The sequence below is a fragment of the Balaenoptera musculus genome, chromosome 10 (genome assembly GCF_009873245.2).
Source record: "Balaenoptera musculus isolate JJ_BM4_2016_0621 chromosome 10, mBalMus1.pri.v3, whole genome shotgun sequence".
NCBI lineage: Eukaryota > Metazoa > Chordata > Mammalia > Artiodactyla > Balaenopteridae > Balaenoptera > Balaenoptera musculus.
Window position 1 is genome coordinate 8,428,997 of NC_045794.1, and position 14,001 is coordinate 8,442,997.

Genomic DNA, 14,001 nt, shown 5'->3' on the forward strand with positions numbered 1-14,001 from the left:
ATGCAGGAGGAAGAGACATACACCTCTCTTCAGTGGGATAATCCAGCACCAAACCCTTACCAGAAACATCTGTCTTCCACCAAAAATTCAGGTAACCAGTTCTACTTATTTAGACCAAGACTTTGTGGTTTATGGGTTTTCTTTCTTTCCTGTTCTATGATGAGCCCAAGGTGAGTTTTCTAACCTGAGATAACCCACTTAAGAGTATTATAATATGCATAATATGATAATATTAAAAATGAAATGAAGTGGAGGAGGAGTAAGTAAAAGTGAAAAAGGAAAAGAGAAATGGACTTGACAAATATGTATTACACTGGTTTTCTCTCTCTCTCTCTCTCTCTCTCACTGGAAAGACAAAGAATTCCTGGATTTGGAAAATAAGTGAAAGCAATCATATATTTTGTGTAATTTTAATTCCCATGTAAAAACACCCTGCACATCATCTGATAAATACTAAGATGTAAAAGAGAAAACGTAGGTTGAAAAAACTGGCAAACACTCATCAGCCTGGATCAGTTCTGTCTTTATAATTTAATATTCGTATTAGTCTCCTATTGTTTAGGTAATATATTACCACAGACCTAGAGGCTTAATACAACACAAATTTATGTTCTTATAGTTCTAGAGATCAGAAGTCCAAAATGGGTTCCGCTGGGCTGAAACCAAGGTGTCATGGGGCTACCTTCCCTAGAGAGGCTCTAGTGGGCAACCCATGCCCTGTCTTCTCCAGTTTCTAGAGCTGCATTTCTTGCTTTCCTTAGCTTGTGGCTCCTTTTCCATCTTCAAAAGACAGTAGCACATTTTCAAATGTCTCTCTGCTTCCTCCATCATATGGCAGTCTGTCCCTCTAATCTAAATCTCACTTATAAGTGCCCAGATAAAACAGGATAATCTCCCCATCCCAAGATCCTTAATTATACCTTTAAAATCTCCTTTTCCACGTAAGGTAACACTTACTGGTTCCAGAGATTAGGACATAGACATTTCGGGCAAAGCTGTTATTCAGCCTATGACATTATCCAAAGATAAATTTTATACATTTTTCTGTAACTAGCATTAAGAATATAACAAATCACACATTCATTTTCCCTACTTGAATAGTTGCAAAATTACCTTAAAAAAATTGTCCTCATCCAAAATCGTACGTTTAAAGGGAAATACCTTTGAACCAATCATGCTCAAGTGACACTGGCAAGAGATGAGGAGATTGGAGACAGCCTCTTTGCTCTCAGAAACTAAAGCCTGCTGCCTGGCTTGCCATCATCTCTAAAAGATTGTTGGAAGAGAATACATCTAACTAGTTACTAAGTTTGTGGTGTTATATAAGGATAAGAGAAGTATATTATTAAAACTGTTCAGTTTGGCATTTTTCCAAATCCAGTGTATTCCAAGTTATGACTTGCATTTCAAAGAGTTTGGGTTCACCTTTTCCTGTTACGCACAGTTACACGGCCTTGCTGATTCTCTAGGAGGAATGTCTAATGTTAACTCCCTAGTTTACTCAGTGTCGTCCTATCCTGCCCCACCTCTTTCCTCTACTTTCTCTAATACAATTTCATTGTCTCTATTCCTTGTTCAGGAACGTGGTGTCTTGTGACAGTGGTTTTATGTATCTTCTGCAAAGGCTCATTAGCAACCTCCATTTTCTTGGGTGTCAAGCGTAAGTACAAAAGGGTATCTTCAAAATAATCTATAGATAGGTTACATATTTCATGTAGTGTTATATACAATTATATGTATGTATGTCGTGGAACTGGAACTTCATAATTTATAAATGGATAAACAAATCAGTTAGAAACATCTAAATGACATAAATGATATAAAATAATGGCTTCGTTATTTAAGTTATGGGACATTTATTTGATATAACTCTCTAAGCACTCGGATGCTAAATGATAACTTTTTTTTTTTTTTTTTGAAAGGAAGAGCCCAGATGGCCAGGCTCAGATGGTAAAGGCTTTTTTTTTTTTTTTAATTTAAATTTATTTATTTATTTATTTTTGGCTGTGTTGGGTCTTCGCTTTCTATGTGAGGGCTTCCTCTAGTTGCGGCGAGCGGGGGCCGCTCTTCATCGCGGTGCGCGGGCCTTTCATTATCGCGGCCTCTCTTGCGGAGCACAGGCTCCAGACGCGCAGGCTCAGTAGTTGTGGCTCACGGGCCTAGTTGCTCCGCGGCATGTGGGATCTTCCCAGACCAGGGCTCGAACCCGTGTCCCCTGCATTGGCAGGCAGATTCTCAACCACTGTGCCACCAGGGAAGCCCTAATGATAACTTTTAATTGTTCAATTGCATGTTGTTTAACTCAAATCTAATACCATAGGTCTGTCTGGGGAAAATGATGCAAATAATTGCTTATATCATGATTCAATTTATGAATCATGTTAGTATGCCAAAGCTTGCAATTTGTAAGTTTTCAGTATAGACTCTTCCTTTTCTAATATACATTTGTTCTAAATTTGACTTATACGATTATTTTAATATGAGTTTTTCACTTTATATTTGATGAGGTACCATTTAGTATGTTTAAGGTAAATGTGAGAACTTTGTTTGAGCCAATATTTAACCACATTTCTTTATTCCTTTCAGTCCAAACTGGAGACATGTTTCTATATCTAGCAAATGAATTTTTTATAAAATGTAACAATTACAGAACTGCAGGTTCCAGAAAAAGGACTAAGACCCTTTATTATCACTCATGCTAGCACTAAGAAATATGCTTAGCAAGACAGAGATGAAGGTTATAGTCTGGATAATTCTTATTTCTTGTATGCCTTGGCAAATCATTTTTCTGTCTAGGAAGAATTAGCTGGCAAAGGAGAATTAGGAGTTCTGAAATGAAGAAGAGAGGAGTACAAGGTTTGCTTCCACAAAGTACAGGAAACTTGACCTTGTTCATGTTAGCTATGATCTTATTTTCCTGGTGGTTCAGAGAGGAATGTTTTAGTAATTTCTAGGCTCTCAAGAAGTAATTGTTACCTTGTCTATCTCCTCAAATAAAATTTCACAGCCCAGCATAAATGTCAGAACTTCCCTTATCTCACCCTATCCTCCCTCTGTACTTTATTAAAATACACATAAATATAAATATATATAGTATATATAATATACTATATATATTTATATATATAATGCTAGTCCATTTTTAAAAGAAATTCACAATTAAATATCTGTTTATCAAACATATATACTGGAAGCAGATTTGCAGAGTTGGAAGAGAACTACCATATATCCATAAAAATCCAGTTTTTTCTGTAAAAACTGGGGACTCTCAATGAAATATTGCCAAGTTCCATTCTAACTGCAAGAATACATATTTATCTGACATTGCAAATATCAAAAGTTATGGTTCAGGTATCAATTCTGTATAACAAATTTCAGTGTTATTTTATAAATATTAACTACTTGGGGTAAAAAGATGAAAGAAACTTGAAGTACAGAGAACAGTTTCAATTCAAAGCAAAATAACTGAAGGTGCAACATCTTGAAACAATATTGTCAAGTGAATGGAATGTAGAATTTGTTTTATACATAAAAATAAATCTATAGTCTCCAATCATCAGTTATTATATAGCTAAAAAGCATATAGTACATACTAAGGATGTTGATAAAATCATACTGTACATTTTTATGTCCTCAAAAATCTTGCTCTCTGATGGGCACATAATTTTGTTTTCTTCTCTGTCTAGTTTATGAAATCTGTTAAGATCAACCATGACAATCATGTTCTTAACAAACTCTGGGTTATCTTAAACTGAATGAATTAATTTTGATCTAGAAATCCCACTTCTGGAAAGTTTTCCTATTGATAAACCTGCACATGTAGCAATAGGAAGAAAAAAAAAAAGATTGAAAAAAATGCAATTGCCTATCAGTAAGGGACCACTTAATTATAAAATGATACCTCCACACTGTGGGATACCAAGAAGCAAGAGGAGGGAGGAGAAGGAGGAAGTGGAGATGCAGGTGGCGGAGGGGGAGAGGGAGGAGGGGCAGGGGAAGGCATTAAAGGCAGGATGTGTATTACAAAAGTGTCTGGAGAGACCAGGTTCCAACAGGCACCTCTTCCTCTCCATGTAAGTGTCCTTTCACGACACAATTTCTCTCTTGGATCAGGAACCACCGATGTGTACACAAGACACCTTGGTACTTGGGAGCCCAAAATGAAGTCTTGTTTGGGAATTTATGTCTTGCTGACCACGTGACATATTCCTGAGAGGTAACTAGCCTCAACAGCAGAGCCTTCTCAGGGTCTCTTTGTAACCAGGGACAAATCGTCAATCGTATGTCATCAATAAACAATGCTGACAAGATAGTATAATCTGGCCCCCCAAATCCTCATACCCATGATAACAAAGCTACACTATTCATTTGTATGTTTCATGCCTTGTCCGGAGATCAGTGTCACGTAGGAATTTAAAAAACACTGCTCAGGCTGATTCCAGGCCAGCCCGAATTAATTCTCACGGCACAATAAGGACCACATATATAAGACTAGAAACCCAATGAAAAAAATTACAAAGGATATAATTATACACTTCATTGAAAAGAAAATACAACTGACCTTTATTTATACATGTGTGAAAAGAGTTTCAACATCAAACATAAAAACATACATGCAAATCCAAATGAAATTGAGAGAACTTTTGCATGAGATAATAGAAGACATACATTAGTGTCTCTCCCCTCTGCTCTGCTGTGACAAGGGCACTAGGAGCATCTCTTGTCCTAATATTTGGTCTTTGACCCCTTCCCTGACCCAGGGCTCCTGAAACGCTTGTAAATTCCTAAGTGAAAAGAACACTTGGAGCATCTTTTGTTCTAATGAGGTGACTCTGGGTGAGCTCCTGTGTGGGGGCTGGTCACCAGCAAGACCACACCATGATTAGAAGCTTGGAATTATCAGCTCCACCCCCCATCCTCCAGAGAGGGGAGAGGAGCTGGAAATGGCAACAACTGATCATGCATGGGACTTCCCTGGTGGCGCAGTGGTTGAGAATCTGCCTGCCAATGCAGGGGACACGGGTTCGAGCCCTGGTCTGGGAAGAGCCCACATTCCGCGAAGCACCTAAGCCCGTGCACCACAACTACTGAGCCCTCTCCCAATGTATCTCTTGACCTGGTTGTTCATATATATGCTTTATCATATCCTTTAAAAAACTGGTAATTCATTTCCCTATCAGTGAGCTGCCTTAGCAAATTAATTGAACCCAGGAGGGAGTCATGGGAACCTCCAATTTGTAGACAAATCAAACAGAAGTTGTGGAAACCTGGGGACCTACTACTTGCATTGGCATCTGAAGGGGGGAGCAATCTTTGGGACTGAGCCCTTGACCTGTGGGATTGTTACTTTCTCCAAGAAGATAGTGTCAGGTTGAATTAAATTATAGGACACTGAGCTGGTGTTGTGGAGAAGGGCAAGGGGGGTGGTGGTGGGGAAACCATACATTTGGTGACCAGAAGTGTCAGAAAAGTCAAGGTGATTCACAGGAGAAAGGCTTATAGAAGGAAAAACTGAGTTTTTCCTATACAGTTTGCATCGGCACACATGGAAGGTAATTTGGAAATATCTAATACAATTTAAATGCACAAAACTTTGACTCATCAATGTATCTTACAAATATACTTACACATGTGTGAAATTATGTATAAATAAGGTTCTTTATTGCAGTATTTCAGTAATATCAAAAGATTACAAATAGTCTAAAACAGAGAATTATTAAAATAAATCATGACATATCCATACAGTGGAATCCTATATAACAAAAGAATGAGAAAGCTCTTTATGTACTAACATAGTATTATGTCCAAAATATATTTTAAATGTTAAAATAAAAAGTGAAAAACCATGTAAAAAGATTGTTACCATTTGTGTAAAGGGGAAAGAGGGGATTTTATATTCATTTGCATGCAAAATTCAAAATATCTCTGGAAGAATAAAAAAGAAATTGGCAAACCTGACTACTCTGGGAGACTGGAATTGGGTGAATAAGGAAACAGGAATGGCAAAGAGCCTTTTTGCTGTGCATTCTTTGTAGGTTTTAATCACAAATATAATCAGTAATGTGTAGTTCTCTTTAGTCTATGTTGAAGGTTTACTTTGTTATATGTCAGTATTTTATCAGGAATGGTTGTTATTGTTTGAAGTGCTCCAGGTGTCCACTACTGCAATGAAGCAGCAAGAAAAACTCATCCAATGGGACAGAGTACTGCTCAACTTCACACAATGGAAGAGAAACCATGGCCTCCAGATGAAATATTGTCAAACGTTGATGCAGAAGTCTTTCAGTTCAGGTAATTGACACAAAATCAGTTTCCACTGCATGGATACACATGTATACACCAATTCCTCAAAACAACAACAACAACAACAAAAAACCAGTGACATACATTTTATTCTTTGTAAAATTATAGTCAGGATTTCATAATAGGAGAGACATAATTTTGATCTACTCTTCAGTTCAATCTCATATATATACATATATATATCAGTAGTATGTGGAAAATACTGAGGTTCCAAGAAATACAGATAAGGAAAATATACAGTCAAATGTCAAAATGGAATGTGTGAGATTAGTAGGTAAGATTAAACAACAAAAAACGCAACATATTATGTGTTATCCAATCATTCAAATTTATGTGTATCTTTAATTAGAGCTCCAAATGCCTCAATTTATTTAGTTTAGATCTTGCTTTAGATTCAAATTTAGATATCTCTTGAAGCAGAAAATTCATTTTGAAAATCAGGGTATTTACAAAAATTATAACAATGCAGGGTTCAGCTCTTTTTTAAAAATTCTATGAAGTGACTTTGGTTTTATCTTTTTCATCCCTTACAAGCATTTTAAACCTGTCTATTTCGACTTGTTAATAGTGTGTCAAGTACTCTGTGGTTACTTAACTAGTGTTTAATAATACTAATACATAAAATTTAGAGAATTAACTTCCCTGTAGTGGATATCATTTTAGTAATTGTCAGTAAGAGAGGTCAAAAACCTACCATAGCTCCTTCTAATTGAAATTTAGTCAAGTAAACGTTTAAAAAACTTCCATGTTTTTAAATATAACAGACTACTGAAAGCATGAGTTAGGCCCACCTCTGAGCCATCAACCTTAAATCAGTGACGATATCCATTTTGGAGACTTACAAATCCAGCATGTTCTCAACCTTTCAACTGCCACTTCAACACTACTTATGCTATGACTTTAACAATATTCAGGATACTGATTAGAGTGTATTTCAAACAAAGGATATTGAAGAGCCTTAAATAACTTGACATCTGTGCCATGGAGACTGATAATGAACTATTTTTGGTCTTAAGTGGAAGGCTTTTCTCTAATAACTAGTGTTCTGGCAGTTTCAGTGTCTTTCCCTCTATAAAACTGTGCCAGAAACAGTTGGTCAAATTCTTCCTCTTTGGTTCCCCTTTTATACATTTGAGCATCCTTCTTTTGTGAATACATTCTTTCTTAACACAGGTTCTGTAAAACTGGTTAAACACTATGGCTTACTTCTTAGTTATATCAAAGTCCTAAAATAAACATATTGGTCACTTGTGTTTTTGTTCACTTTTCCTCACCCACAAATTTTAAAATCATTCCTCAAGGTGCATTGTTCGTTCTCTCCATTCTATGCGAAAAATTTTCATGTTTAACTCTCAGAATTTAAACATCAACTTGAGGCTTATTATGCCACTCAATTAATTGGGAATGTACTTATTATTATGCTCGGTACATTCCCAATTAAATTGGGCCAATAAGATTAAAAGACATGAAACAATAAGCAAACAAATGAAGATTATAAATGATGTAAAGTTAAAAGGAGGAAAGATTTCTAAAAATAGAATAATCAGATCAATTATTATAGAGGAGGAACAATTTGGGAATAGATATTCTCAAATTAATTTTATCTTAAACTAATTCTTAGAGACCTACTGCACTTGGAAATAATTGTATAAATCTTACTGTATTCAGCCTCAGAGCAGCTGAAGTTGGTAAGTACTGCATCATATGAACCATTGGGTTAAAGGGTCCAGCTTTACTGGGAGTGACACAAGGGTTCTTTTGAGAAGATATGCTACTAATATTTTTACAATAACTTTAATAAAATGTTTATATTTGAAACCCGTAACTGCAGCCCTTGTCCAGACAACTGGATTCAGAATGGAGAAAGTTATTACCATGTCTTTGAAAACTGGACAATTTGACACACCAGTAGAGAGGATTGTTTGAAGGAGGGATCTAAGCTTCTACAAATAAGACAGCAAAGAAGAAATGGTAAACACTGTTTTATAGTTTCACATCATTCTGAAAATACCATATTACCTATTAAAAGAAAAGACTGGTTCTCATAAGACAGAATTCCTTGATACTCTATAACAATGGTAGATTTGTTGAAAAAAAGGTTTAACACACAAAGTAAGAATTAGCATGGCTTGTTTTTCTTTTAACTGGAGAAACAAAAAGCGAGATGGTTATTCAAAAATCAAGGAGAATATGTTAGTTCTATGTCCTTTGTTAATCCAAAAGGGGAAAGGGTAAGAGAAATACCGTTTTGTAACATGGTAACCCACGCCAAGATATGCATACATTATAAGTGTATGTATTAAATGTCTTATTTTCAATGCTGTAGGGAAGTATAATAAGCTATAACAATTTTGTAATTATCAAGAAAAGTAGAAGTATAAAAAGTGAGATGACATCATGAAATGGAGAGATTTATGAAAATAAGCATCTGCTAAATGAAAAATTTAATTGACCTTAAATCTAGTTTACTAACATCTTAACGAGCAAACAGCAGGAGGTTTCCCTGAAATCATTCTACCCATAAATTATGTGTGAAGTAGAAGACATAGTTACACATTTATGAATTTATTAAAAATGTATGCCTACTATATTTAGTAACTAGTCAAAGTTCATTTTTGCAAGAGTAATAGTAGAACAATTTGTTAAGGCTATACAATAAACCAAGGCAACTTGGACTAACTTATTACAATTATGGGTTCACACTATTTTTTCTGTGCAAATTTAGTGACAAAAGTTAGAAATATTTCTTCTCACAAAATATGCCTACAGTTAAGTTGCTTCTGGAATCTCCTAAACTATTTCTGACATTGAAATATCCTGGGTAAGTCATATACTATATGCCAAATTCTGAATCTGTTAAAACTATTTTGATACCAGATGCCTAATTTTTCCATAGTCCTTAACACCACATTGATCATTTAGCAATAGGGAACAAGGTATCCTTTCTTTTAAAAATCCTCTCTCTCTCTCTCTCTTTCCAGCTCTCAAATTCTAATTACTTCTGTGGAAACAAAATACCACACTTTATATTTCATGGTAATTTATTGGGGTTTTTCTGGTAGTACCACCCCCCCCCCACTCCATCCTCGGTTTACTGTTCAAGTCTTGTTTCTTATAGGACTTTATCACTGGCAGCCTGAGGTAGATCAAAAGAAGCTATGATTACTGGGTGGGACTGTCTCAGGATGGGTCCAGACAACCTTGGCTTTGGCAAGACAGCTCCTCTCCTTCCCCTGATCTGTAAGTCTCTGAGGGAAACATTCCCAGAAGAATTAGACACAGGAGGGAAATCAAAAGTTCATTTTATTTTATACCTTACATTTCCTCCAGAAGACATAACCAGCATGATAATTTCACAGGCTTCTGATTGGAATCAAAGCCAAGATAATTTAAGAATGGCTACATGACTTCTAAATTTTCTCCATCTCAGCCCCACTGCCATTACACTGTAGCACATTCACATCAAAATTTGAGAGTCTGAATGAACAATATTATGTGATTATCAAGTACATTTCCTTTGTATCATTTAAAGGCTAGAGTGCTAAGAGCAAGAGACTATAGTAGTTATTAGGCAATTTCCATAGTAAGCTTTCAGAAAGAACTGGGGAGGCTGGTCAGCAGTGCCTTCGTATTTTGAGAATTAAGAATCAGAAAAGAGATTCCAAATTAGAGCCTATCCTTTTGTATCCAAGCTTTTTTTTTTTAAAAAAAATGCTGCTTGTTGAAGTAATATTTACATACCTTATTGAGAGAAAATAGTTCTGTTATTGAAGAAGAAGGGCAAAACTACCTCAAGAGGGTGACAGATTAAAACAAAAGGAAAAACTGTACATCTCTCATTTTATTGCCCAGAGGACATTCCCATAAGCCCAACACCTAACCTCAGATACACTGACTTGCCTCTCCAGGTCACCAATACAGGGACCCCCAATCAACTAACCAGGTCTGTGGATACCTCAGAAACAACGGCCTTTCTTCCGCTAACTGCAGCATTTGGAAATATTTCATCTGTGAGAAATACGCATTAAGATCTTCTACCTGAAAGAAATTTTGCTTGAAGTGATTGCTCCATTACGGTAATACCTGCAACAGATCATTGGAAAACCTGTAACAATGAGTTTAAGAGCCAGCGCAGAAGTAAACCAGTGCAAGGGTTGTGAAACCAGCTACCTGAGACACAAAACCTATCCTGCATTTACACTTGGTAATATTCCTCAACATTTTCCAGATGTTCCTTTGACATTGTTCAAATTAATTACCAAGAATAAAATTGGTTTAGAGCAACAGAGGACAAAACCCTGAAGAGTGGAAAACAAGCTGAAGAAAAATCATTTCTATTTGTCATTTTTTTTCTTCCTCTCTCTCTCTCTCTCTCTCTTTAATTTAGAGTGACTGTGAACTCCACAGAAAAATCTATAAGTCACTGGGGAGATGATGCAGTTTTAGCTGACTGATACTCTTTTAAATAAATGAATAAATGTGATCTTTTAAACTCACTGTTTGCCAGATCTTTCTGTGCATTTGCTGGGTTTCCAGGCATTATGTTATTGGACCAGTAGGATGGGAGGATAGAGATATGGATTTTCAAATTGGAAGGAAGACAGGATGCTCTCTGCTGCCTGTAAGACAATACCATTTTTAGGACTGCAGAATTCTACTGGAGAGATGAACAACCAGAGCTACACATAAGTGGAAGGAATAGTCAGGCTGCCAATATCAGCGTGTCTCCAGTAAAGAAGAGCTGCGAGCTGCCTTCCTGCCTCTCACTGACCATCCCCACCACTCGCAAATCAAAAGACTCAAGATCTGGATTCTCAAGATTAACACTCCAGCACTTCTAACTACATGTCTCTGTGTCTCAATGTCCTCCTTGAAAAACAGTAATAGAACTTGCTTCAAAATATTGTTTGAGGACTAAATTATTAATATATGTAAACTTGCTGAGAACTCCATCTGTTCTTGCTCTTGTTACCTGGAGCATCAGTCATCTCTAGGCATCAACCTCATTTCTGTATTCCAGATAAAAATGACCCCTTTACTGCTCATGTTGTAAGAAGATTGAGAAGATAAAGTGTATGGGTTAATTGTCACCAAGTATCTGGAGAGAATATCTGTCTTAAAGTCAATAAATCTATAGACAATCCCTGTCCTAGGTCTGCGGACTCCTTGAAGCATGGACTAGCTTGTCCCCCACAGACAACGGATGTGAAAGTGTCTGATGACTTACAGAAAGGAAAATTTCACTCATTATTATTACATTACTTTTCTACCACTTGCCTACCATCCCTAGAACAACACCTTACCATTCAGCAGATTCTCATCAAATAGATGTTAAATTCAATATAATTTTACTTACTCTTTCATTTCTCACAAGGAGTAGCTGAGATACATTAGATTCTCATCTTTCTCTCCTCATAAAAAAGACACCACTTAAATAAATAAGGTGAAATAAAACCTAATTCACGGAGGCAGTAGAAATCATTTAAGTGAACCTGGAAGTCTATTGTAAAAGATGACCTCTGAAGGAGACATTCCTTTAGGGATGGGAAGGGCATGTTTTTGTGTTTTGTTTCTTTATTTACCCTTGACTTGGAGCTTAAATGGTGGGAATTTCAATAAAAGGGATTATTCTCTAGTTTTCTGCTGAACCTAGAAAAGGAAAATAGCAAAGAAAACACAGTATAAATTGTCCCCTCTGGTTTTTACAGCTGGCAGCTCAATGTAATAACCTGGAATAAAGGGGAAATAATAGCAAATTTTAGAAGCAAAGACTGTTTGTCTTCAAGATTCTTCAAAGTATTGTCATGGAGCTGTGTTTAGAGAAAGGATAGGAAGCATTTAATAACTCTTTTTAGAAGAAGTACAATGAAGCCAGAGGCAAACATCCTACAGCTGACATCATCCGCCAGCATGTGATGCAGTATTTACAAGTCCGAGTTTTATCTACAGAGCAGCTGGCATAAGCCTCTACAGATTTCCTCAGTGGTAATATTGCTTTCCACACAGATGGTATGGGTGGAAGATTTTTCCTTGCAGTTTGCTGTTGGCCCAGAAAAGCAAGGCCTTTTTCAACACAGTGGTAAAAGACTGGACCTTAACACCGGGATAATCAGTTTCATATCCTAGTCCCACCAATAATGAACTGGGTATCTGATCCATCTCACTGAGTTCCAGATTAGTTTTTAAAAAGGGAAAGGATAGAAAAAATAAAACCCTGTCCTATAAATGTAAAGAGGCTTTTTTAACATGCTCTATCCAAAGGACATTAAACGTATGAAAAGAAAAACTTTGGTAATATTGATAGAATAATAATATCATTAGATTCTAAAAATCGATTCATACAATGAAACTTGTAAAATAAGTTATGTACACTTGAAATCAGATTATGCAGCTTTTTGTATTCTTCAAAAACTGCAAGAATTCCATTAGAAAGTATTCGACTCCCAAATATTGAGGGCAACCCTGAGGCAACTTTCTAGACCTTTCTACATATTTCACCATCTGCTACTATCTCTAAAGTAAAAGCTCCCAGCACACTTCTCACATTTCCTGCTGTTACAAGGCCCCTGACCTGTTTCCTGTTGATAAATTTTAAGAGCTGGTTCAATATCCTCAGGAAAAGAAATAGCTCATTGTTTACCCTGGGGAACTCGGATCTACCAGGAAAGGCCATGTTCCTCATTTAACATTTCCCCACAGTTTCTTCAGAATTACCTAAACACACAAGAGCCTAGAAGAAAAAAAGTTTTCTCGTGTTGGAAAACCCATTCACGGGGTGCTACCCTCTCTGATTCTCAACCGAAAATTGTTCTCAGAAAGTCATATTATGATTATTGCCTATTCTTAAAATTTTTTTATAAAAACTTTGTGGAGTGAACGCTGTGCCATACTCCTTTCTGTTCTTCTGAAATATTTGCTCATGTCGTGATCAGTACTGTGGATTTTATTAGGTAGATGAGGAGGCTGAGGGCAAAGATGGAGAGGAATCAGCTCAAGAATAACAAACGTCAGATACATGCTGTTATTTTTCCTTCCTCACCATCTAAAGTGACACTTTCCCTTAGGCTGCAGATCTGGAGAGAAAACACTAATCATCACCCACTAACCAGGCAGCTAGACTTGTTTAAGCAATGACATTTAAAGAGACACCCGTCATCCAGCCCTGAACTAGTCTGCAGTCATGTAAGATGCCAGGGGTCAAAACTGAATGTGTGCCACCTCAATTTTACTTAGCTCACAAAATCATTTGACTTTCTCAGATTAACCATATTTTCTTTCTGCAGTAACAAGGCTTAAATAACACTTAATTGCTTAACTAAAGTTCTAATCCATGTCTCTCGTTATGTGCTTATTATATCAACCATGTTCATTAAATATCTGCACCCATCATGGAAAATATTTAGTAATATCCACAGGCCCCCAGTGTAGGGGCCTCTCTATTATTTGTTCACGAATATAGGTGTCTGAAGAAGGTTGTTTATGCTTGCTTTCGCTTCCCTACTTTTAAAAACTAAATCCCTCCTCTGCTTTTCTACATATTTTTTTTTTTTTTTTTTTTTTATAGCTGCTTTTATTTATTTATTTATTTATTTTTGGCTGTGTTGGGTCTTCGGTTCGTGCGAGGGCTTTCTCTAGTTGCGGCAAGTGGGGGCCACTCTTCATCGCGGTGCGGGGACCGCTCTTCATCGCGGTGCGCGG

At 36.5% G+C, this 14,001-nt stretch overlaps 2 protein-coding genes across 2 annotated transcripts in view; one reads left to right on the forward strand and one right to left on the reverse strand.

The window, feature by feature from the left end:
* On the forward strand, positions 1–13,154 carry CLEC9A (C-type lectin domain containing 9A). Its single transcript, XM_036865282.1, is given in 7 exon segments — positions 1–91; positions 1,580–1,660; positions 6,145–6,291; positions 8,122–8,255; positions 8,257–8,274; positions 9,422–9,543; positions 10,225–13,154. Coding segments are annotated over 7 exon segments (714 nt in total). The 3' UTR covers positions 10,346–13,154.
* Positions 10,013–14,001, reverse strand: part of CLEC1A (C-type lectin domain family 1 member A) — a 24,730-nt gene continuing 20,741 nt past the window's right edge. The window contains exon 7 of the transcript XR_005021460.1: positions 10,013–10,386. The gene's annotated coding sequence lies outside the window, so the exon portion shown is untranslated. The remainder of the gene's footprint in view (positions 10,387–14,001) is intronic.